The 26,761-nt window shown below is 37.5% G+C and overlaps 1 protein-coding gene across 1 annotated transcript in view; it reads right to left on the reverse strand.

Moving 5' to 3' along the window:
* Nucleotides 1-8,453: 8,453 nt before the first annotated feature.
* The window catches only part of LOC122134016 (von Willebrand factor A domain-containing protein 8-like), a 38,044-nt gene continuing 19,736 nt past the window's right edge, over nucleotides 8,454-26,761 (reverse strand). Inside the window, 7 exon segments of the mRNA XM_042763292.1 lie at nucleotides 8,454-9,910; nucleotides 10,650-10,888; nucleotides 12,436-12,534; nucleotides 16,086-16,244; nucleotides 18,091-18,216; nucleotides 23,326-23,434; nucleotides 26,306-26,462. Coding sequence (XP_042619226.1) covers nucleotides 9,802-9,910; nucleotides 10,650-10,888; nucleotides 12,436-12,534; nucleotides 16,086-16,244; nucleotides 18,091-18,216; nucleotides 23,326-23,434; nucleotides 26,306-26,462 — 998 coding nt within the window. The 3' untranslated portion in view covers nucleotides 8,454-9,801.

Consider the following 26,761-nt stretch of genomic DNA (forward strand, 5'->3'; position numbering starts at 1 on the left):
TGGAGCCATAGTGACTGTTTCAAATGATGTAAAAATGTCTCTGACGATCACGTGATGCCGTGATCTGCGCAACATGACCTGCAGGCATGCAGAACGGAGTGCAGGGATAAACATGGGCACAGTGTTTCCTAATACTAAGACAGGACATGCAGACTTTATTATAGTCCATGTTACTTCAATAAATAAGGAGCTGCACACTTTATATTTACTCTCTGCTTAATGAACTGGGAATGGCAGCAATATGTTTTTGTTTCTTTAAAGTGCATATTGCAGGTTAGAAACCCAGTGAGTCAATGTATACAAAAATAATGTAGGAACTAGATTTTCTTTAAAATATACTTATAAAGTATTAACTTGATAGTCATTTTATATATATATATATATATCTATCTATCTATATATATATATATATATATATTTTTTTTTTTTTTTTATAAAAATATAAACTTCTAAAGTTGTTTTTGTAAGAAAATTTTACTTCCGCATCTGAAAAACGGCAAAACCGAGGGCGACGTAACGGGAGGGAGTGCGGTTAATTTAAACAATAAAACAATGGAACGTGATGACAGTTTGGACGCTGAGGAAATATTTATTCATACTTGATTACTCAATTTTGAGCCTGCTATGCGACCAAGAGAACAGGGACAGGCCAGGATTATTCTAATAATAATTAAAGTGATCCTGGTGACCATAAACTCAACTATGAAGAACTTTTCTGATAACTTTTCTTTTCTAATGTTTAAATTGACCGCACTCCCTCCCGTTACGTCACTTTGGGTGTTGCCGTTTTTCAGATGTGGAAGTAAAAAAGCAGAAGTTTTTTCTCAAAAAAAAAAAAAAAATGACACCTGAAGTTTCAAGTAGAGTATTTATAAGTATATTTTAAAGAAAATCTAGTTCCTACATTATTTTTGTATACATTGACTCAATGGGTCTCCAATCTGCAATATTCACTTTAAATATCTGGAAATGCAAATAGACATATTTCTACACTTAAAGTATTAGTTCACTTTCACAATAAACTTTTCCAATAATTAACTTACCCCATGTCATCCAAGATGATCTTGTCTTTCTGTCTTCAGTGGCAAAGACATTAAGGGTTTTGAGCAAAACATTCCAGGATGTTTCTCCACATAATGAACTTCAGTGGTGGCCAAAGGGCTGAAGGTCCAAATTGCATTTTCAGTGCAGCTTCAAAGAGCTCTACATGATCCCAAATTTCATAAATATTTGCTCTCAGTTTCCGATGGTGCATAGGAATTATTTGCACTTGCAATAGGTGTATGCTTTCCTTTACCCACATTTAAACCAAGTACTGAAATTATGATGGGAGGTGAAACCCAGTGTATGGACTGTGAGAAAAGCTCAGTTGATTTAGGTTAACATGTTCTTCCAGGTTAAAGTTCATAACATGGTAGGTCAGTGTGTAAATGCTGATGTCAGAGATCTCCTGCAGGAATGCACATGAGCAAAGGGAGTATGTGTCCTGAATGACAGTAGCAGAGATACTATCACAAACAGCCCCTTCCACAGGCTGCCTGTAGACGCCATCTCTATGATACATCAACGTCTTGTTAAACTATGACTGGCATAATCCATAATTTATTTTCTCCTAGGAGAAAGGCAATAATTTAAATGAAATGGTGGTGGTGACTGTGGGAACATCAGTTACGTCAACTTACAGACATCAATTCGGTGAAAAATGCCATCAAGATAGTATTTTCCATGTTGAAAAGATTCATTTGCAGTTGTCTATAGAAGATAGACACAGAATGTTTTGTTTTGCAAAAACAATGTTTGCAAAACAAAACACACAAAAAAAAACCAAACCAAACACACACACACACACACACACACACACACACACACACACACACACACACACACACACACACACACACACACACACACACACGCACACACACACACTCACACACAGAGAAAGGCAGAAAACAAAAAGAAACAAACAGAAAAATAAAAAGCCGGAAAAAAATCAATATGCGTTTAAGATCTAACATTTAAGAACAAATAAGTTGCTAAATCAAAAACATTTCTAAATTTGACTCTAGTTTACAGAGTTACTGGGTGAAACCAAACAAACACAAATAGATAAATAAACACCAAAACAAAACTAGATGCTTTTAAGATCTTGAAGAAACAAATACTTTTCTAAACCTTTGACTCATGTCTTCCACTGAAAAAAACCCTACAAATAAACAAAAATAATACATTTCAAAACTTTTGAGTATATCATCAAAAACAAAACAAAAACAACCAAAACAAAACACAAGACAACAAAGAAAAAAATCACAAAACAAAATGTTTTTAACATCATAAGAAACCAATAAATTTCTAACAAATAATTTAGCATAAACTTTTGACTAGTGTACATAGTTTGTTGTTGGGTCCCCCAGGGGTTTTCTATAGCACAAATCAAATGATGAAATGCTGAGTGACCATTCATTTGCATCAGGCAACAGTGAAAGGCCATTATGCAGCTGTGGACGGAGACTGGCCTCAGTGTTGGGAAAATGAGAGTTGTGGGTCAGTGTGGACCAGCTGGACACAGACACAGTCCCACAGGAACTGAACATCCTGCTAAACTAATCAGCATTCCTCACACGCTGGCTGTAGAGTACAATACATCCTCCAAACACACAGCATCACACCCATCTGACATAATCCAGTGACGAAGGATCACAAGAATGATGAGAAGAGAAGGAATCACTCAGTATGATGTAAAAGTATATTATCTAGACCAACATCTGGGAAATTTAAATGGACAGTTCACTTAAAAATGACAAATCTGTCATAATTCACTCACTCTCATATGCATCCAAACTTGTATGACCTTTTTGAAAAATCTTCATGAAGCTGTTTTTCATTCTCAATCGTTTCAGGTTTTTAAAAAACTAATATAAAGTAAATAATGACATGATTTTCATTTTTGTGTAAACTACAGTGACAGAACAAACTCAGAAACACAATGCTGATTGAATGTTTCTAAAGAGATTTATAAACCAAGTCAGACTCGGTCCAAGACATCTGGACATGTTTGCATCCCATGTGACACCAGCGCTTGTGGAAGCTGCAGTGTTTTGGCAGAGTAAAGCAGCGGTTGAGGGTGAATTGCAGGGCTGGAATCTGCTTCCCCTCTCAGCCTCTGCAGCACTGATCTGAGAAACAAAAGAGATGAAGATCCGGTATCCAATCTTATCCTGCATATAGCCTCAAACTGAACCCTTGGAACCTTGTTGGTCTTGATGGATGAGGTCGGTCGGACCCTGAATATTCATATTCTCCTCTTTCACACCCCCACAGGGGTGAACAGGACAGATCCAGTGTTTAGACCAAGGGGAACTGCATTCCTGCATGAGAAATGATGGATGACACAGCTCAAAATACACATACTATCACAAACTCAGGACTCATTAGTTTGAATTAAATACTTGAGAATACTTGAGCAATAAGCTATGAGAAACTGTGCAATATTGACCGAATGGAATATGAAAAGAGCATCAAGTTTGAGAGCATCAAGTGTTAAAGGCAGTCTAGTGCTGACAGGATAGAGGGTCAGACAGCTTAGATGGATGCAAAAAGGCAGAATATTTCTGTGTTTCACAATCCATCTGGCAGTTTCTAATGGATTAAATAATCATTACCACACATGTATAATAACAGCTAAATGATTAGAACCCACATCAAAATCAAGCGCACCCAAAAAAAACTTAAAAAAACAACCACATACTATCATAACCAATCCTTCTTTAAAGAGCACAAGCATTTAAAGTGGCAGATGATAAAACTTAAAATAAACAAAACATTATCATACGTTGGTGTGGATGCTTATATAATTATCATAATCGTTATCTTTACAGTTAACGTTACAGCAATCCTAACAACTTAAATTTGGCCTGTTCATTAAAATATAATTCAATAAAAACATATGTCTACGAAACTCATATCATCAAGTGCTCACTGGGGTTTCTTGACTCTTCAAAAATCTTCTTTTTTTGCAAGAAAAAACTAGTCAAGGTGGGATCTGTTTGCTAACTGATAGCACACAGTGGAGTATTTAGAAAACCTATCTAAACCAATCATCATGTTGCTAGTGGTGCAGAAATTTTATTCTTCAACTTGAAAACAAAAATCAAGCTAGGCTCATTGGAAAAATGTGCCTCTACCTACATACTTGTACATAGAGTTGACTGTAGTTTCCAGTTGAAATGAACACTAGGGGCAGTAAAACACGACCAATTTTGATAATATTTTCCCTTTAATTGTGATTTCAGGGGTAGATTATTGATTTATCAAACACTTATTTTTTTTTTGCACGGTTCCTTGTATGTTATGACCTCAAAACCCTTTTAACATAGTACATGATTTGTAACCAGTACATTTTGACATTTGCATCACATCCGTATGTTACTAGGGTGACCAAATGTGCCATTTTCCCAGAGCTCACCTGGTACTAGGGTGACCAAATGTGCCATTTTCCCAGGACACGTCCTGCCCAGGATTTCTATATTTCCTAATATATCCAGGTTTAGGCTTTGGTTTCCTGTTTTCATACTTAATGAAGGTAATGATCGTTTTACCAATAACATGCAGACATTGTACATAATCGACCAATCGTGGTGCGTGAGAAGGTGGGATCTATATAGAACAGTCAAAGTGATGCAAATATGTGTACATATTAGTGTTGAGACTTGAATCAGCACTGAGCATATTGATCGCTGGATGACATCAAAGTACCGTGAGAGCGATTCAAAAACACAAGAAACCGTCTGCTCTCTAGATCTCTCATGGTATTTTGTCATACAACAATTAATCTGCGCAGCACAAACAAAACCAAAACGTGGATATTTTAGGCAATATAGAAATCCTGGCCAGGACGTGTCCTGGGAAAATGGCACATTTGGTCACCCTACTGGTACAACTTTGCACATGCAATGTGGAACATTTAAATATGAGTCGTGTAAATGTAAGTCACTAAGAGACTAAAATTTCACTTTGAAAGTGCCGGGAAATGTGCAAGAAGCAATGCAATATTTAGCAAAAAATGTCACCACAGGCACATTTTTCTTAGGAGCCTGGGTTGACAAATATGGAGTGCAGAGACACCCTTTGAAGTGGCTGAAAGCATTATCAAATTCTGTGGAAACTTTCTATGGCCTCAGATCCAATTTGCTTAATAGCTGCTTCCTCTTTCCATCCCTCTGTCCAGTATCAGCGGCATCAGGAAGCTCGTTAGCACAAGCACATGCGAGTCAGACTAGCCTCATCAAACACTGCCAAACAAAGGGAACAAACATGCTCCCGCACGTCCGTTTGTGTAAAGTGTTTATTATCATACTCCTATTTATTGTGTGAGTGCATTAGTAGCTTTAAATAGAGGACGGTGTTCATGCGAAGGTCACATTCCTCCAGGCATGAGCTTGTGATGAGTTTGATGATTGCACAACTACTGTATCTTCACAAATCCAGCATAGATCAGTCCACACCTCCTCCCTCAGTTAATACTACATGAAAAACAGCACCTGAAGGAAACAAATATAACACATACTACATTCATGAAGCCAATCCATTGTAGTTATGCTTCAAATAACTGTTTTGCTGGGTAAACGACAACAGGGACTGGCATCACAAATGTTGTTACCACGTTATTTGAGGCGCATGTGGGTGTTTTGAGTTTGAGGAACATGAAAGACATGTCATTAACTGTCTTAATCTTTAACATTAACTGGTGTTTAGCACTTATTTGATTGTGAGGCTTCAGGATGAGGGTATTTCTGCTTTTATCAATGCCTAGTACAACACCATTTTCAATTTTGGGGTTAGTAATATATATAAGAAATTATTCTGGCCAGTGTGAAATTAATACTTTTATACAGCAAGGGCAAATTAAAATGTTTCCCGAGCATCAAATCAGCATATTATTAAGATTTCTGAAGGATCATGTGACACTGAAGACTGCAGTAATGATGCTGAAAATTCATCATAGGAATAAATTACATTTTAAAATATATTCAAACAGAAAACATCCATCCAACAAGTTATTTTAAATGGTAATAATATCAAGCTTAATCAAGCTTAATCTGATTGGTCCCTTGTCTTAAAACTGACATTGAATCAAAAGTCTAAATATTTTGAGCTTTACTTGGTGTCATAATACTCTTCACTTGTAGCGTGCGACACTGAAAAAAAAAAGACTGAATTGTAATTCGATTTAAAAAATTGTCAACGGCTCCTAACAGTCAGCAGCAGGAGTTAACTTTACACACACTCTACAGACAAATATAGATCTTCATTGTTCATTTAATCTGTTAACATATATTCATTACACCATTCTACATCCAAAATAGACCACATCAGAATCAAAAGAGGAAGACAATAATATACTCGTTCAGCAGCAATTAACAAGTCAAAGTCAGACTTAAATTATGACCCTCAGTGGCTGTAATTATCAGTCATTTACATTGCTTTTACAAGACATGTTGGCGCTAACAAAATACAATTAGTCTTGATGAGTAGTAAATGAGGCCAGTGTGGGTGAATGAAGTGTGATGATTCATTTATTCATTTAAGCTGGAGTCAAGGCATGCCATTCCAGTAAAGTAATGTAATGTAATGGCAGCAGATGTTTTCAAGCGATTTACATATATGTGTGAACACTCATGCTGTGTTCTGGCCACACACAGGCACAGTGGATGCACTCAGGGTCTGTTCCAAAACCTAGTGTGCTGCCCTGCTGTTTACAGCCTAACTGAAATAAAATCCTCTTAAATGATGTTGCTGCTTGTGTAAAGTCTCAACTGTTTGGCATTATGCTAATGTCATGATAATCAAATAAGCATAAAATCTATCAGCACACAAATAGTAAATGAAACAGTATATTTTTACTTAGACTGAAAAGGTCTTTGGATATTATTAGTTACTGTGTAGATGCCATACTGAAGTATACTTCGGTTTTTATGGATACACTAGAGTTTGTGTACAGTGCATGTGACGTAAATTTCATCATTGGAAAAGTATGTGCATACTGTACACACGCAGTGATGTTTTTCTAACTGCGCATTCTCTGGACACTCATCTCGCACATGCGCATTTCTTTGCGCTAGTTTGTTCACAAGGTGGCAGAACTGGCATGATGCGTTATTTCACCATCAAAAAACAAATGAAAGAGACAGAATAACAAACGATGCCCATGTTGACGAGTGCTTATGTGAGGGGGTTAAGAAATACTTTCAAATTTAGTTTCAAATAGTATGAAGACATTTTTATTGCTCATAACTTCTGGAGAGAAATGGCGCAGACACTGGACAAGTATGAAACTTTCCAGTGCACAGATATTGACCGCCTGTGTTTGTGCACGAGTATATTTGGAAAGACATTGTATGTTCGACTCTACGCATACGCCAACCATTTGCATCAAAACTGAAGTATGCTGTGAGTTTAAGTAGGCAGCTCAGTAGGTTCTGGAAAAGATTGCCAGTGTTTTCAGTAGAAACATTCAGTAGAACATTCCCGCTACCTGCTGGCTCTCCAAAGTTCAACTTATCACACTGGCCAGATTCTATAAATTACAGTCCCACTTTCTCCTCGGCAACATCTCGGGAGTGTGGCGTAACTGGAGCCAGGAGCCGGATTCCTCAGCTCAGTGTGAGGGGCAGGGTGGCAGGCCGGGCGTCAACGGGTCCAGCGGACAGGAAGGAAAAAAACTGTTGACATAGATGGAGCACTTGGAAATCATGCGTCTCAGAGGAGTTTGTGCAAGCAGTGAACAAGCACATGCAGTCAGGTGGACGACATTCCACACTCAACACTGCTAACAGAGCAGAGGTCAGGACAGGATGTCCAAGAAAAAAGTGTCTCCCTCAAGTTGACTCATATACACAGGATGCACAGAAGACTATACATTTCTGCAGTAAATATACCCTCATCTTTGTGTGCTGAAAATGCAAATTGATGTGTTCTTTTGACCTGCTATTTCTGTGAGCCGTTGTTTTTCCTTTTGAGTTTCACACAGCTCTGTGTGAGACCTGTCACAGATCACAAATACATTTTCACTTGCGCTCATTTGATTAAAGAGTGATGAGTGTGTAACGGGACGGCTGAGGAATGCGGTGTGGAATTGCACTTGAGGTTCTGGTTTCTAAGGACAGAATGAGATTTATGAGGAAGTCAGTGGTGGCAGTGGTGTGCAGCTGACTCTCTCTCTCTTTCTCCTCAGTCTCCATAAGCTACAGGATGTGTGCACTTTACACTGATTTGTTTAGAGGACACTGGGAAAATCCCAACAAACTTGAAGAAAGAGTGCCAACTCTTACACAACATAGGGCTCTTGAAAACAAAACAGGTTACACTCAGACACGCCTCATGTTCTAATAATACACTCTTAACCACTAGAGCCAAGCAATAAATATACATCTGATACTTACAATATTCCCAAGGATGTTTTAGTGGTTTTTAATCGAGCAACTTTATGAATGTTGTGAATAATAATTTGAACATATTCTACAATAATATTTTGTAGTATATCATTACAATAATGTAAATTGCATATTAATGTATTTACCTTGAGTTCCAATTAAGTTCCAATGTTAAATATCCTGAATCTATTCTTTTAAACAATTTCAGAGCAAATTCATACATTACATTCTGAGATATTCTCAATACAGTCAAACTGCATCAATATCTATTTGACAATATCACTCAGCACTATTAAACACACAATCAAATCAATGCACTCACCTGATGAAACGGTCTTAACATAGCCTGGATACGTTTAGGCATATGCGTGATTGTTAATAGCTCATAGAATATGTTAACTGTCAAAATTAAAATATAATCTAATAATAATTTCCATAACATTTTATGTACTTTGTGCAGATATTCTAGACTAATACAGCTGAGTCCTGATACATCACAGAATTACTATGGATTTGTGTGTAGTATAGTCCATACACAAAACCGTGTCCCTCGAGACTGAAGGTGTACTGAGGACACACAGGTCTCTGGCCTTGTCCAGGTCACAAAAAAATTATTTAGAAATATTTAAAAGTTTATTTATTTTTTTATTATAATTAATATTTTAACAACAAATACACACATTCCCCTAATTCTCACCATTATAATGTTTTAACTTTTTTTTAATAGATATTTTACTTTCAGGTTTTTCACAGTGGGGGTTCTGATTGATGTCATTCAGATTTTTTTATTGTATTAAAATATTGTATTTTTAAATTAGAATACATGAATGTAAGTTGTATTTTATTTTTACTGTTTTTATGGAAATTTTACTTTTACATTTTTTTTTGTAATTCCATTTATTACCAATTTGAATTCTCATTACTGTCATTTTGAACTTTTTATTGTATTAAAAATCAATATTGTATTTTTTTTTTAAATCAGCATTCACAAACATCAGCAACGTTTTACTTTTTATTTTTACTGTTTTTATGGCCATTTTACTTTTGAGCTTTTTGTAATTCCATTTAATCTGAATAGGGATTCTAATTACTGTCATTCCGAACTTTAAAGAATGTCAGAACAATAAAACAATTTTATTACATATTAATCTGTATTTTTTTTTACATTACATAAAAGAATGAATGATAATGAAAATTTAGGGAGAAAAAGTGCTGAGTATAAATAAAACTATAATTCCTTTTTTCTTTCATTCTTTTGATTTTTGTATTGAAATGTAACCCTGGTTTTTATCATGAGATTTGTCCTGTTACACCTGTGTGTCCTCAGTGACGTAGCAAGTTCGATGCAATTTGTTCAACTGGAGTTCTCTCAGGCACTGGACAGCATGGTGGATGTGAAAATCTGCTGAAGGATTTGAGGGATCTGCTTGGTGTCCATGGCGACAAAAGATCGTCCGGCCGGCAGGGTCCTCTGGAGCCTGGATGTCGGAGAGTAGAGAGAGAAAAGAGCCCCCACATCAAACATTAGCAATGCAAATGAGCCTTTCCTCCCCAGTTCCTATTCCCCCATAGGAGGGACAATGGCTGTCATTCACAGTGGGGCTTTGATAAGATACGGGGTCTTGGGAAAAGCCTGTTGGTTAAGAGGGGCTGAAAGCAAAGTGCCGCCCCTCCCTCCTCACTAATCATTCATTACTGTCATTTAGTCCCTTTAAAAACAAGGCACATGTTCAGAGAGGACTTCTCTTTAAATCACGGAGCCCATGAAAAGACAGCCTATATGGGACGTGTCCGACCACCACGGTGGCGCCTTCCGCATGCCTTCAAACTCTCCTTATGTGCCCTCTGTGAGTCAAGACCCACAAAATCCACCAAATAACATGAACAATGCACCAAAGAGAGCTGTACATGAGCCTATAGACTTTCGTCTTTTATTGGAGAAAGGACTTACAAATCACACAGGCCACAGCAAAGCGATGACAGAAAGGGAACGCTAATTACATTTCAAACTCGGTATGCTTTATAGTGCCGCCCTAAACATTTAAGACTGGAATTAGCCCCGAAATGGACCTTGTTTTTTTGAGTGAACTTTAGAAACCAACTTTCACTGCACGGCAGTTCTGCTGAAATGCCACTGACCGATTCTAATCCAGGCTTAAGCTTTAACCAAGCACGCTAACGTTTAACACGCGAGCTGCTGCGGGACATTAACCTCACCTGTCCGCCTGGTCTCCTAGGGAACCGATGAAGATGGCGAAGGCATTGACCTGTGGGTTACTGGTGAGGGCGCGTGCGAACCGGTCGGGGCTGATCCCGTAGCGCTCCAGGTTGGCGTCGCTCAGTACGATGACGAAATGTTCGTCGGCTTCTTCATGTGCCAGCTCCTTCATGGCATGTTCTGTGCCCTCCAGCGTGTAGTCTCCACTCATGCAGAACTGCGAGTGGGCATGCATGGTCTGGAACAGTGGCGTACAGCAAAAGAAGTGGTTATAATGCATATTCAGAGACTGAAAAGACCATATGCTAAACAGTTTGTTTTTAGTGCACTTCCTGTGGGGTGGCTGGCGCCACACGGCTCACACATGGAAGTTGATTCTGGACAACATCTCATTAAATAACACTGAGGAAGGGTTTGAAGTCATTTTTGCACAGATTCATGGGAAATAGAGCCAAAATAGTTGTGGAGAGTAGTTTAAATGTACACTGTATGCATACCCTAGAGTACGTGATTTGTAAAGTTTGTCATCAGCATAGTATGCGTGCAACCTGATTTTGCTAACATTGTGTACAATGGATGCTCAACTCAAACAAGTGCTTTGAACTATTTTTTGCACTATTTTGTTGGGATGAAAATTTGATGAAAATTTCTTAGTGCACGTGTTGACCGCCTGTATCTGTGCACATTATAAAAAGGAGTATACGCTGAAAGATTATGTATTTGGCTTATACGCTAATTTCGTTAATGTCAAAACTGAAGTATACTTTGGGCTGAATGCACTCTTTCAGTAGTTGCTTCCATCCAAAGTTGTGAATTTTTACTAATGTGTGAAATTAGCATATCACATAAAACATCTGTGAATAACCCTCTGTTTCCATCCAGCGAGTTCAAGAGAACAAAATATTTACTATCTGGTAAACTGGCGGCAAATATCAGAAAGAAAAAAGGAAGTTGCTGCAATCAGAGAAGCCACTGCAACTTTTTTTTGGTACATAATTACTTGAGCCTCAAGAGCACGCAGACGAAACGCAGTAAACTCAAAGTTACTGTGCATTCAGAGGCGGATTCCTGATCTTTGGGAACAGATTTGTGTGAATTGGTACGTTTTTTGGGTATTTCAGAAGGACTAAACCAACATTTCAGATGCTGTGCAATGAGATTGGTCAACTGATTAGTCCAGTTATGCTATATATGTTATGACCTGTTAAAGCAGTCACATGACTTTTTGATATGCAAAGGAAAATGTATTCTGTAAAAAATTTACCATCATATTTTACTCATCATAGAACAGCGTGTCCAGTTTTTTTGTAAATTGATCATGATGTGTGGCTTTTTATCATGGACTACTTTCAATTTTAATACAAGGTCTACAATCTTGTGTGCTCGTGGCTTTAAGGGAAGTCAGTTCACTTGGCTGTCATCTTGGCAGAGTCAAGTGTAAAAATATGAGTTTGCCAATGGTTTCAATGTTATTTTTGCAGTGATTGCTGAAACCAGGGGCTGAAATATTACTAGTAGAACTTTGCTTTGGGAAGAAATGAGATTGTTTCAGTTTTGAAGGCCCCAATCTGGCTGCAGTCATGCGTCAGTGAATCCCAGAGACCATCCCTGCAGTCTCATGTCTGAGAATTTATGCCTGATTTTCTTCCTGATGTAGTCTCATAAGACAATAGGAGGAATTCTAGGAGAAACGCTGGCTACTACGTCAGCACATGTGAATGCATAAGATTTAAAAACAAAAACGGGAAATGAGGTCACCCCTGCATTACAGAAGCATTACTGTACCTTCAAAACCTTCAGTCTCTCCTTGTTGTTCTTGGGCACTTTATCACATCTGACCAGTTCTATATCAAACCCATCTCCAGAGTGCCCCACAATATCATACTACAGAGGAAAAAAACAGGAAGGAGGATAAGGGTTAGTCCACGCTGCAAAGAACATAACAAGCAGATAAACAACAATATGCCCCATGCAGAAACACACACTCTGCAGGAAACGATTATTATTAGTGTACCTTAGGGTATTTTTGTCATTGTGGTTATCTGAGATGCGTCAATGATGCAAAACAAAACAAAAAGTCACATACCACAATACCGTATAAAACCTTTTCAAATAACTGCACGGCAGTTTCTGTCTGGCATCCATCATAAAGAAAACACAGATGTTTTAGAAAATTTGTGTAGACTCTCCATAGATTAAATAAAGATTATTCCACAGACAGCATTTACTTCAAAGTCACAAAACTCTTGTGATGTGATGCTGATGTAAAGAGTTATAATTACATAACACAATGTGGATGGCCGACAGCAAGGTTGCAGAAGTTGATTGAAATTGAAAAACTTTACACAATATCTGGGAATCAAGAGCGGACTGGTTTAAACTGCGAAGGTTCTTGGCCAGAAAAAGCATCAGTGTGGACCAGACTCTATGTTGATTGTCAAAGGTTTGGCTACATGAAACTAATGGGACACAGAGTAATGTATGACCTGCAGTGCTGAGCGGCTCAAAGGACAAATGAGAAGAATGTGTGTGACACCTGCCTTTAGATCACAGGTGGATGAGTTATCACATGCACTTTTATGTAATGCAGATTTTGTGTGTGTCACAGAGAAACAGATAAATGACAGGCCAGCTGGATGAGCCGTTTGACAGCTAACATGAGGCCATAAAGTCTGGCGGCCCACACACACAAGAACATACTTACCATCTCACATATCGCTGTCATGTCATTCATCTCTGTCACCATCTATTACACTCTACAGTAAAGCCCTTTTCACACTGCACGTTGGTCCCGGAAAATTGCCGGATCGCCTTCTGTGTGAACGCAAACATGTCCCGGGATCGATCTCAGGTTGGGGACCTAGTAACATTGCCGGGTTCAGTCCCAGAACGAGCTCTGTGTGAACAAAAGCCAGGACCAATGCCATAAAGTGTGTGTCGTAGTGATTATCCTGCGACTCTTTTACCAGGTGTTTTGAACGCAGATCAACTTTTGTGACGAAAAAACTATGTGCAATCTGTAATGAAGCAGAGATCAGTTCGCTCCTCACTTTCCGCGCTGAAGCTGAGATCGTTCGCCAGCTTGTACATTACATGTCACATCCTGATGTCACGTGTCATTACATGACCTTTACGGGTTGTGTGTGAACGCACGCACATATTCCGGGTAATCACTGGCAGTGTGAAAGGGGCAAAATCTAGCGACCCGGGAACAATTGCCAGGACACATTACACGTGTACTTTCCGGAATCGCAGTGTGAAAGGGGCTTAACTGAGTTCTGACTAGGGCTGGGCAATATAGCTTATATATATATATATAAGCTATATTGTCCAGCCCTAGTCAGAACTCAGTTAAGCCCCTTTCACACTGCGATTCCGGAAAATATAAATTATATATATATATATATATATATATATATATTTTTTTTTTTTTTTTTTTTAATATGTGTCATGGTATCTTCCAAATTAAGCAGCACAACTGTTTTCAACCCTGATAATAATAAATGTTTCTTGAGCATCAAATCAGCATGTAAGATTGATTTCTTTATACTGAATTTTAATCTGAACTTTTTTAATTGATTCAATGATACAGCCAATTCTAAAGAACATATTCACAGAAATGAACTGAACTTACCAGCTCCTTGATACTGAGATCTAAATCAGAGACACTATCACAAGCTCTCTGACTTAATGCTATTTTATTCCAACTGCACTACTTGCATTTGTTTTCAGTAAACTTAAAGGAAAATAAGTGTTAAACATCATCACTACTGGTTCAATTATTATGGTCAAAATGTCTATTATATATTTAAGCAATACTGATATGTAAGCAATGCACTGCCCTGTGATTGAGAAACAGTGAGATGTTTCAGTGCTGTTGGTATTCCAATTACTGCACCGGATCCAGCTGTTTTACACATGATCTATATTTATATCCTCCCGCCTCAGATCTGACCCCACACATTGAAAGAGTTGATGCACATTAGAGCAGAGCGGGATCATGTGAGCCACTGACAGCTGCAGCTGCATATCTTCCGCTGTCTTCCTCACCCAAACTCCCCGGGATGGAGATAACAGATCATCTTTTGTGCAAGCACTACAAATCTGAGAGCAGCTCCCAACAAGAGCCGTGATTCACAGCCTCCAGAGCATCTGCCCGCAGCTCAGACGCACAGAGAGAAAGAGGAACATCAAGTGAAAGAGAGACAGATGCGTCCCAGAGAGCTGCTAACCAATAATCTGCCTAAACCACCATGACTGTCTCCATGGCAACCGATACCTTACATCATCCTTATTGCCATGGCGATCTCCATAACAGTGTGTCAGCATGTGTGGCGGGGACATCCCTGTTACTCATCAGATCGGCCCAAGACTTTCACTGTTTAAGGACATCAACAGAAGGGCTGTTTCCATGGTGTGTTGCCTGGAGAAGGTTTATTGTAAACAGATTTCACGATTTTTATTCCGTTTGTGGTGAGAAGATTGCGAAAGATCAAGGTCTTGTGACTATATTTAAACACTGTGGGCAACTTAAGATGAGATGGCCATCAAAATTAGATTGACTGAGCAGTGGCGTGAATTTCTTTCAAATGAAGGCTTTGTTCCAGAATCTTGTGAGACACCTTGCTGTCTTAAGTAGTCTAGTCTTCTAAGGCAGCATCTGCACTCAAATGGAACCATAAATAACTAAGCTTGTAAACTTATTTTAGTTTAAACTGGTCTCCCAACCTGGCTAGCTGAAAAGTGTCTAAAATTCTTCCTTTTTTTTGGCAGAGATGTTGCAAAGCTAATAGCAACTCTAAAAAGCACAAAAAAAATAAAATAAAAATCACATGCATTAATACTGAATAAAATAGTCAATTTAATTTGGATTATTATTTTTTTTACATTTTTCTTTTTTTTTTGCAATGCGTTTAATTGATCAGAAGTGACAGTAAAGATATTTATTGAGTTACAAGATTTCTATTTCAAATAAATGCTGTTCTTTTGAACTATTCATCACAAGAATCATTAATGAAATCTATCACGGTTTGATCAAAAATATTACAAAGCACAAATGTTTTCAACATATGTAATGCTAATAAGAAATATTTCTTGGGGGCAATAAAATCAGCATATCAGAATGATTTCTGAAGGATCATGTGACACTGAAGACTGGAGTAATGATGCTGAAAATTCACTAAATTTTAAATTAAAATATAGTCAAATAGAAAAGTTATTGTAAATCATAATATTTCTGTTTTTATTGTATCGATTAAATGCAACCTTGGTGAGTATTAAACCTTTCTTTCAAAAACATCACAAAATCCTACTGACCCCAAACTTTTGAACAGTAGTGTGCGTGTATAACCACTTGTGATCGCTTTGTTCACCATCTTGGATGGATTTTTTCTCTTAAGCCTGAAAACCGTTGATGACTGATTGTCGAATCTCACCTTAAACTTGTGCTCGTAGTTCTCAAGAGCCTCCATCACCATACACACGGCCTCCATGGAGCGCTCCAGACGGCCGTCCACGCCATTAAAGCGATACATGCTGCCAGAAACATCCGCTAGCAGACGTAAACGCTTCGGCTTCTGCTGAGGAGACCCCAACTACAGCCAGACCAGAGGAAAAACACATAAATCATCCACACATCCAGACTCCGATGACCAGACAAATATTTAATTAGGAAAATCGTTTAATACGGTTACTATGTGGTTGCTTTAATTGCAGCATTTTGCTTGCCCAGACTGAGGTTTTTAATGGATTATACAGGAGCCACATAATATATTGAAGTTATTACAATCAATTCAGAAAGCAGATTTTAAATGAGGGCTTATGGGAAACTCTAAATATTATGTGACCTTCTTGCTTGTGACAGTCTGCTAAACCTGCATTCATGATTACCAGTAGAAGAAACAATATGAGTTAGAAGGAAGAAAATTGTTAGGCAAGCATCAGGAAATCTAATAAATAATAAGGCTACATCTTAAAGCTATAGTTCACCTTGAAAATAACATTCAGACATTATTTGTTCACCCTGTGCCTTTCCAAACCCATGTGCTGTTATTTTTGCCATGAAATGTAAAATGAGAAATTTTGAAGAATCTACCTGCTCCTCTTTTCCATTCAACAGAATTTCATAGTTACCACACTAGCGACAACAAGTTAGTGTTATTTCATCTCATATTTCAGTTTGTAGTTTTTTTTTTTTTTTTTTGTACTGGTAATTATGCTCTAAGTTTTTGAGAAGGCGCTGCCTCCTTTGTTGCCTCAGACAAAATGTTTTTTACAGTTCTTCTGTATTGTGACATACAAATGGATTATCAAAAAAAGAAAAATTATGGTGTGGTTTTATCAATCAGTTGCTAATGGGTTTAAGTGGATGAAGACCTGCATATGTCATTGGAGAGATGTCTATCATTTCACTGAAAGATCGACTTATTTTGATTATAGTCACAGTATGTAATATTGACAGCTATCAGTTCAAATGAGTACTGCAGCCCAAATTCAAAATATTGGAGAGAGTAGTTTCTCCTCCCCCCTCTTCCTCAGACTCGACACTCATGTGGGTGGCCAGATTGAGCACACACAACAAGTGCAACTGACAATGGAAGGCGACATTAAACCTTACACTATAAGATGATGAGCAGATTTATCCATATTTTAATATGGCTTTAGGCACATAGAATTTTAGATTTTAGCTTTTTAGGCCACACAGAATCTGCAATCTCTGAACTGGCAACTCAGGGTGTTGAAATACTATTGGGTAAATTGACAGTGGGTGGAGTCACACTGACCAAAACAAAAACAGACATTCCGACACGGAACACGTAAAATAACGTGTAGAATAAAAGTTGAATAACTGGCTGTAGTATTGCTTTTCAAAGAAACAAGTGTGTGAACTTAACATGTTTTTTAAATATCTGCAAACATATGGTATTTTTATGCTTAAGTACGATCAAAAAAGTACATACAGCCCTTTTAAACAACTGTAAAAAAAGAGAAAGAAACATGGATCTAAGGATTTTTTTGTTCATTTTCATTTAGTTTAACTTAATGTAGTAAAATAAATTAATTTTAAAAAATGCATAAAAAAAACCCTTGACAAACACACAATAAAATTATTTATTAATAAAACTTTATAATGGACATATATATATATATATATATATATATGATATATATATATCAATGAGTAAACAAATCCCAATTTTTGGAATAAAAATTAATTATTCTAAAACAACACTGTATGAATCATTCACAATGAGATTAGTAACAACAATAAAATAGATGAAATCTAATTAAAAGAAAAGGTGAATTTTCCTGTTGTGCCAACATTAATGTTTATGTGAGAAACAGACCAAAATGTAAATGGTTATGACAATGAGAGACTTTGTGTTCATGTGTGTTTGTATTGTTCTATGTGATGAATATAGAGTGATAATGGGCCCTCACCTCTGGCTCCAGCTCTCCTCTGCGTTTATAAATGGCTTTCTCTCCTGTCAGGCCGTCAATGATCTTAGCATCGTCCAGCTCGCCCAGAGCCTGATTCCTCAGCCACTGCCTCTCCTTCCCTTTAGCCTGTAACACAAACACCATTTACATCCTTTACTGCTACAAAGTGTTCATGTTATATATCAAAAAATGTTTAGTGAGGTTCAACACTAGCTCTACATATGAAATAAAAATGATTAACAACAAATAATACACGTTCTGTAATAAAATAATTATTAAATAAGTGAAGTATAAAAAGTCAAAAGAATCGGTTAGTAATGCATTAACTAACATTAACAATGAACAATAGATTTGTTATAGTACTTATTAATCTATGTACAAATTAGTTAATAAAAATATAGCTATTTATTGTTAGTTCATGGTAGCTCGGTTCCATGAAATAGTATTAACAGATAAAATTTTAGATTTTTAATGTATTAGTAAATGTTGGAAATAACATTACCTAAGATTACTAAAAGCTTTTTTACTAAAAGTATTATTTTTTTTATTAACCAGTGTTGACGAATGGAACGTTATTATAGTGTTACTGCAGAATTTAAGTAATATACAAAATAATTTAATTTTTCAAACTCAGTTGTGAGCTAGCATGCAAATCTGAGTCATGACCACGACCCCCAGCGGGTCCTTGACCTCCTCGGCTTCAAACATGGATCTAAATATCAACAAACACCCATAGAAGCACTTCCACATGTGGCTCTCATTATATGAGCGAGCATGTCAGATCTCCATGAAGAACAATGATCCAACATGTCACTACTCATCACTCCACACACACACACACACACACACACACACACGAACACAAGCACGTACAAAAACAGGCATGCAAGCACACACAGACACATTCACAGACATGCACACATGTCATACACCCATTATTAATCTAAGTAATTAGGATAGCACAACATACACTCTTGCAAAAGTTTCAGACAGAAGTGTGAAGTAATAAAGAGACATGAGCTGAAGAAACAGCACAGAGGCTGAGGGCTCTCCAGGAACTGACTGAATGGATGAGATCATCTGCTTTATTCTGTGTCACATCTCAAGTCTGTGTGAGAAGGAGCTCTAATGCTCCATTTCCACACAAATTCTGCCATTACTTACACTGACTTCAGACCTGAATGATGACAGAACTGACTGTTACAATAACCTGCCCACAAACCAACACTGCACATCAAGGCTTTTATGTATGACACATATTCCAAAACTCTTTTGACCTAAAATATTCACTTGAAATACCACTGAGATTTTCAGTTATTATATAATTATTCAACAACAACAACAACATTAACCAGCATCCGGTAAATAAAAAAAATATGATATTTTTTAGTAAGTTTTTTGTATTGATTGTTTTTTTTTTTTTCTATTTTTTTCAATTTCATATTGTTATGATTGAATTCATTATTAATATTTCTTAACCTCAATTCACTGACCTCATGCAGTTTCCTCAGAACCTCCAGGGGTTCGCAAACCCAGTTTGACATAAATATTTTCATGTTATGACCAATAATGGTTGATATTAAAATGATCTGAAATTATAAATAAAAATAAAACACAAACTTAAATCTGAAATCAATCCGTTTCAATCTAAATGTAAAAATAGTGGAAATGAGCATGCACAACTAGCTTCTCAAAATCTGAAAATATGGTAGTGATATATTGTGCATCCCTTCTTGTAATCTCAACTAAAACAATTATTAATTTTTTTTATTGAAAAATACCTGACTCTTTAGTATATGCAGTATATACTGTAGTGATATTTGCCTTTGTAAACACCATTACTAGAAGTCCTCAAGTTAATATAACAGCATGTGGTCTCAGAGTATTAATGAGTGCATATACCACACACTACAGCACAACCTGCTGCTAACACTTATCTGTCAGAGAGCCAGCTGTGGAAAAACATATGCTATGATGAGCAGTGATTTGACACATCTGAATCTTAATAGTGTTAAATAAGTCCCCTCTAAAATGTACCTGCATATGTTTTCCTCCTAAAAACTATTAAAAATAAGTAAATAAATATTCAGAAATATTGATTTATTTAATATTTATTTACTTTTGGAAAAATAGTGCAAAGAAAAATAATTAGTTTTGTGCTCCAAAAATAAAATAATAATAATAATGTTTGTAGTTGGAAACTGGATAGAAAAGCAAAAGCAGTCCAGAACGAATGTGAACCTCATTATTGTTTAAAAAGCATACCAAGATGCACCTCACAAATTTGGTTGAAAATTCTACTATTACACTCAAGATGTTGAAAATAATAACAACATTACAGAATGAGTAGATGTTTCTAAACTCTGACTGTTAGTGTATGTGTCAGCACCTTTACAGAAGCAAATGAACAGGCAGTGGCCAGATTGCTATCTGGAAAAGGCCCAAGTGGTGAACAAAGGGTGAGGTGGAGGTTAAGTTCTTCTCAGGACAGAACCTGTGCAGAGCGATGCCAGTGCGCTCATCTGGACCACACACAGGCCTGTGTGGCTGCCAGCTCTCTTTACAGCACTATCATAGGTGAAAGCAGATGATTTAGAGGAGCGGACTATGAAAGACAGACAGAGATAATCCTTGTCACCATGTTTTCACATAAACATGTGTCTTTGAGCATAGCTCCCCACACGGGCTGCTAAAGAGGAACCTGATCCTCCCAGCGGCTGGAGCTGGCGCTCTGTTCACACAGCACAGGGAATCCAACCAAGCACTCAGCTCAGAGAGCGCACAGATCTCAGATCAGATCGGGCCGCCGCTGCTTGCTTTGTACAACATGGACGAGGAAACCAGCTAGTCTTCAATCAACATTTTCTGAGAAACTCCACCCATGTTCCAGTGCTCTGTCCACCCACACCCAAACAAAAAAGATCAGACGCGCTACCGGACATCCTTCCATACAGAATGACGACCGCCTGGGTCCATATCGACAGACCAATCGGAGAACAGGGCGCCTAATAATAATAACAGCACATGTTCTTTTGGAGTAACAGGATATTGACTCTCGTGAGTTGGCTGAAAAGCTAAAGGAAAACTATTTGTGGGGTTGTGTGTGTCTTCATGTCTGCACATGGACACTAGAGCTTGCACGAATACTCATTGAGACTAATTACATATTACATATATATATATATATATATTTATATATATATATATATATATATATATATATATATATATATACACACAATGCCTCCATAAGTATTGGAACAGTAAAGACAAAATTGCTTTGTCTGCTGTAGAGTCAAGACATCTGCAAATATGATTAAAAGATGAATATGAGACAAAATTGAATGTCACATTTTATTATTAGCTGTTTCAACACATTCATGTTTTACCAAATAAAAACGACAGCAATTTGAGTTTCATTCCCCTTATTTGATGTGAGCATAAGTATTGGGACAGCTGAACTTTTTTTTTTTTTTTTAAAGTTTAAAAGCTAATATTTAGTTGTGAATCCCTTGCATGCAATCACAGCAGTGAGTCTGCCACCCACAGACATCACCAGATTCTTGGTTTCATCCATTGAAGTGCTTTGAAGCCTTTAGTCTCCTCTTTAGCTGGTGAAATTCATGTTCAATAAGATTTTAATCTGAAGACTGATTTGGGCAATCTAAGACCTTCCATTTCTTTGCCCTGATAAACTCCTTGACTGAACTGGCAGGGTGTTTTAGGTCATTGTCCTGATCCAATATGAAGCACTTTCTGATGAGTCTTGTGGCATTTTCTTGAACATTGGTAGCCAAGATGTTTTTGTACACTTCTGCATTCATTCTGCTATCACCACCATTCGTTAAGTCATGTCCACGCCATGACACCACCTCCACCATGCTTCACAGATGAGGTTGAATGCTTAGGATCATTTGCAGTTCCTTTTTTTCTCCACACTTTTGCTTTCCCATTACTGAGATAATAGATAATCTTTGTCTCATCTGTCCATGAAACTCTGTTCCAAAACTCTACTGGCTCACCTTAGTACTTTTTTGCAAACTCTAATCTTGCCTTTCTATGTTTGCTGCTGATCAGAGGTTTGCGTCTTGCTGTGTAGCCTCTGTAATTCAGATGTGGAAGTCTCCTGCGGACAGTAGATTGTCAGACCATCACTCCAGCTTTCTGGAGGTTGTTGGTGATTTTACAGACACTTATTTTAGGGTTCTTTTTCACAGCTTTTATGATTTGTCTGTCATCAATGGCTGTTTTTCTCAGCCGACCAGGTCGTTGTTGGCTGCTGTAGTCGCCAGTGGTTTCTTTCTTTTTCTGGACTTTCCAAACTGTTGATTTCTCCATGCCCCTTGTTTTTGTTATAGCTATAATTGAGTTCCTCTTTTCTTTTAGCATCCTAAATGCTTGCTTGTCTCTCAAGAGTCAGCTCCCTCGTCTTCATCCTGGTTTGTGTGTGTCGTCATCAAACGCAAGACTCAGAATGCAGAAGCAATGGTAACTGATACATCACTTTCCCTGATTCTAATATCTGAACAATTAATGCAATAGGACACAGCTGATCACTTAGAAAGACCTTTGAGTCAACTAGTTGGTAAAACATTGGTTGGTAAAACAATTTTGCTGTTACTGTCCCAATACTTATGGAAGGCACTGTATATATGCTACGAGGGTGATATTGCGTTTATACAACTGTTCGATGCCACAAGTGTGTAAAAGAATAAGAAACAGCAATGGAGTGTCTTTAAAAACGCTCATTTATGTAGAACTACTCCCTGCCACCACAGATTCAAATCACAGTTTAACAGCTAAGCTCAAGCCTCCTAAGTTGAAAACATCACTTTACAACTAGTAACGTTGAGTTGCTTCATTGAAAACTTGTTGTATTACTGCATTATGAAGAGTATTATGAGAGAGATGGACTGAGCAAGTGTGATTGCCTGCATCTGATACATCTCATATTCACAATAAAACATTAGTTTGAATGACCGCTGAGGAAAGCGATATCTTTATCGTACTATCCTTTCATCTGTTAAGGGTGATTTCTGATGACAGCGCTGGTCACTGCATTTGTTAACTGCGTCTTACAACTCCTTGTTTACAACCCTGTTTCTGTCTCTTTTAATATAAAAGTCTTTACTGCTGACTACTGCGAGTACTAGCATGAAAATGTTTGGGAATCGCTGGACTAGTCAATGCAAACCCTGAACACTGCTGAAGTGTGGGACTATGAGAGGTGTTTACCTGCAGGCTGTCCAGAATGATGCGGAGCGACTGGACCTGTCGTCTGACCGCTCCTGAGAAACGCTCGTACGTGGTGGCGTCATACTCACTCATCTCAATTTCCTTTAGCCTGAAATAAAAACACAACACATTAAACACAGAAACACAATCTGTAGCTTACAGTTACTAACTGTGCAGAGCAAAGCACCATCATCGCTGCTCATGTGAGATTTGAACAAACCTCTAACCATACGTATTAAACTTCACGTGTGACCCAATCTGTTTATGTTTCAGACATTTATAATTCTTTAAAATCATATGTCTTATTGAGCAACCACTTAGCGGCCACCCAAGTTACCTCACATTTGTATTCTTCTAGCATCTTGGCTGTGAGTTTTGTACAGGTAAGAGCTACTAACATTTTCTTCAGAAAATCTCTTTTCATATAGGTTCTTGCCCTGAGGTGTTTAAACATGTGAACAATGTGTATCAAGTCTTTAAGGAGTGTTCTGGGGCAGGTAGATTTCAGAGGAAATTGATCAACACAGGTTCTGTTTAGTCACACATTATGTACAGCTGTCAAGATAGAGAATAACGCACACTTAAGAGTAGGTGGTGTAGGATAAACATTTCTTTCGGGGCAAGTCCCTACAGCTCCACGACCCGCACCCACACACACACCCGCGCAACAAACACCCAGGTGCTCAAAGCCCAGTCAGCCTCGTCAGTGTGAGTATAAGAGCTTTGTCAGGTCAATAGTCACCCACAAGGATCTCTGCATCAATGTCCAGCTCACATTTTACATATAAATAAATATAAAAATAGGGAAAAAAATAAAGAAACTGAAGTTTAATTCAGTGGTTCTCAAACTTTCAAAGGCCCCTAGATGTCCAATATAATATTTAAAGGAGCCTCTCTCTAGCCCCCATTTGAGCTAAGATTTTACATTTAATGAAGCCTGACATTAAAATATTAAGACATTTTCTTCTGGAACTATAGCAAATAAAAGGGGAAATCGTTTTTAAGTATCTCATTTTAGACTACAGTTAAATTCTTTTAATATATTAATAATAATTTATTAATTTAACCACTTTTAAGCCCTAGTGGGCCCGGTCCCTCTGGCTTGTTCTGTAAGGACCAATTTTTTTTTAATTTTTTTTTTTTAATTCTGGCATTTCTATGTTTCTTTCTTTAATGAGCCTAGACATTTTCCCTTCCCTTCCCTTTCCAAGCCAAATTAAATTTTCAATTGATTTTTATTACTGGAAAATAACATTTAAATAAATACATAAAAAAAAAAAAAAATGCAATACAGCTAATACTGTGATGTATAAATATGCATAAAAGTAATTAGTAAAATAATTTATTTTTTATACTTTAATATTTTATTATATCTATTTTTTTCTTTTTACATTACTTTTTGCATTAAAATAATGAGAATTAGGAGGGGTTGTGCTTAATTTTATAAAAAAAGCCACTGTATATAAACATAATATATAATATAAATATATAAAATGTGTGTGTGTGTGTGTGTGTGTGTGTGTGTGTATATATATATATATATATATATATATATATATATACTTTTTTTTTTTTTTGAAATATGACCTTTATTCCTGGTTTAGTGAGAATCCCTCAGTCATTTGATGGACAGCCCCCAGCAGGGGTGCGTTCTGCTGCCCAGGTGGGGTGAAGCCAATAATCCCTAAACTGATTCTACAGTTCATCCTGTTCTTCTGCATGAATGTGTGTGTGTGTTAGAGAGGCGTTTGATGTCATGAGTGTGAAGAGTGTCTAGACTGTAGCGTCCCACAGAGCTCAGGTGCGCTCACACACCGACACTATCAGACGTGAGATCAGACCAGACAGCGAGATCTGAAGCCCCATCTCAAAATACTGTCACACTGTGTTGTTTCCTTTCAAACTAAATCATCCCCCACCTCTCCATCAGCACCGAGATCAAAAATGTCACATAAGTGCTGCTAGATTGTTTCTGTGCTACAAAATAATGCAGCACGTAATGAGCGTGCTCTTCTTGCTCATGGTATTATCATTCTCCTTCTTCCTGCTGTGATTCTCTTTCTCACACACACACAGGCTGTGGGTTTCCTGTCTGGCCTCTGAAGCTCACATTCTTTGCACAGTGCTATTGGAGAGAGGACAGACTGCTGCTGCTATTTTCTCCTGAATTCCAAACCTCTGCATAGAGCGGAGAGAGAGCTGGCCAGCGTGGCCATGCCGCGAATGAGAGTGAAAAAGTGCTCTGCTTCTTTTAATGCAATTATTCAGCAAGGATTGCTATACTTTGACTTGTCAAATTAGACAGTAAAAAAAAAAAAAAAGATGTTAAAGAAGATTTCAATTTCACATAAATGCTGTTCTTTTGAACATTCGATTCATGAAGCAATCCTGAAAAAATAACTGATTACGGTTTCCACAAAAATATTAAGCAGCTGTTTTCAACATTGATAATAATAATAATTGTTTCTTGAGCAGCAAATCAGTATATAAGAATGATTTCTAAAGGATCATGTGGCACTGAAGACTGGAGTAATGATGCTGAAAATTCAGCTTTTCCTATATCTATATCAAGGTTAACTGGATCAAAAACAAAAAACTTGAGCATTTTCTGTCCTCTCAAGTTTAAAAAAATGGTTTTAAGTACTATAATTATAATAACCATCTTGCATCAGTTTTTTTTTTCACTGAGCTCAGTGTAATGCATTATGGGATTGCCTTTTTTTTCAAAGGACATATTCATTACTAATGCATGTACTGCATATACTGCTCAGTAAATTATAAAACAGAGCCTCACACAAGAATATACTCATATGCTTTCAAAGGACAGAGTGTTTCTGAGCTTCGTTGAGAGAGCACTGCAGAATATCTAGAGAGATTAACAAGCACTCAGAGCAGGGGGTAAAGGTCACACGGGGTCAAGTGTAGGCTTTTTGTAGAAAACTGTGAGGGTTGGAACTGAGTGAGTGATGAATGAGAGTACCTCTGCTTAAAAGCCTTCTCCCCCATCTCCCGTGCTGCTCTCTTCACCTCGTCGGGCACAGCGTCTTTCTCCGCCTGAGAGATCTGGTAAACTTTGTGTCCAGCATCCAGACGGTAAGGGCCTCCCTTCCCTCCAAGACCCGCTGTATCTCTGCCTCCTACACAAACATACAGCCATTATGTTGAGGTGCCATGTAAGTCATGTACTTTTTGATGAATGATGGAAGCAAATGCAAAAAACAGCTGGTGGAGAGTTAAAAACTCAAGGTTCATATAAATATTCTTAAAGGAGTGTGATTTAGATTAAAAGTTAACCCTATTTATTAGGAATATTATTATTAAAAAACAAGTAAACGCAGGCCATCCAAGATGTAGATGAGTTTGTTTCTTCATCGGAACAGATTTGGTGAAATGTAGCATTACATCACTTGCTCATTCTGTGGATCCTCTGCAGTGA

The sequence above is a fragment of the Cyprinus carpio genome, chromosome A9 (genome assembly GCF_018340385.1).
Source record: "Cyprinus carpio isolate SPL01 chromosome A9, ASM1834038v1, whole genome shotgun sequence".
NCBI lineage: Eukaryota > Metazoa > Chordata > Actinopteri > Cypriniformes > Cyprinidae > Cyprinus > Cyprinus carpio.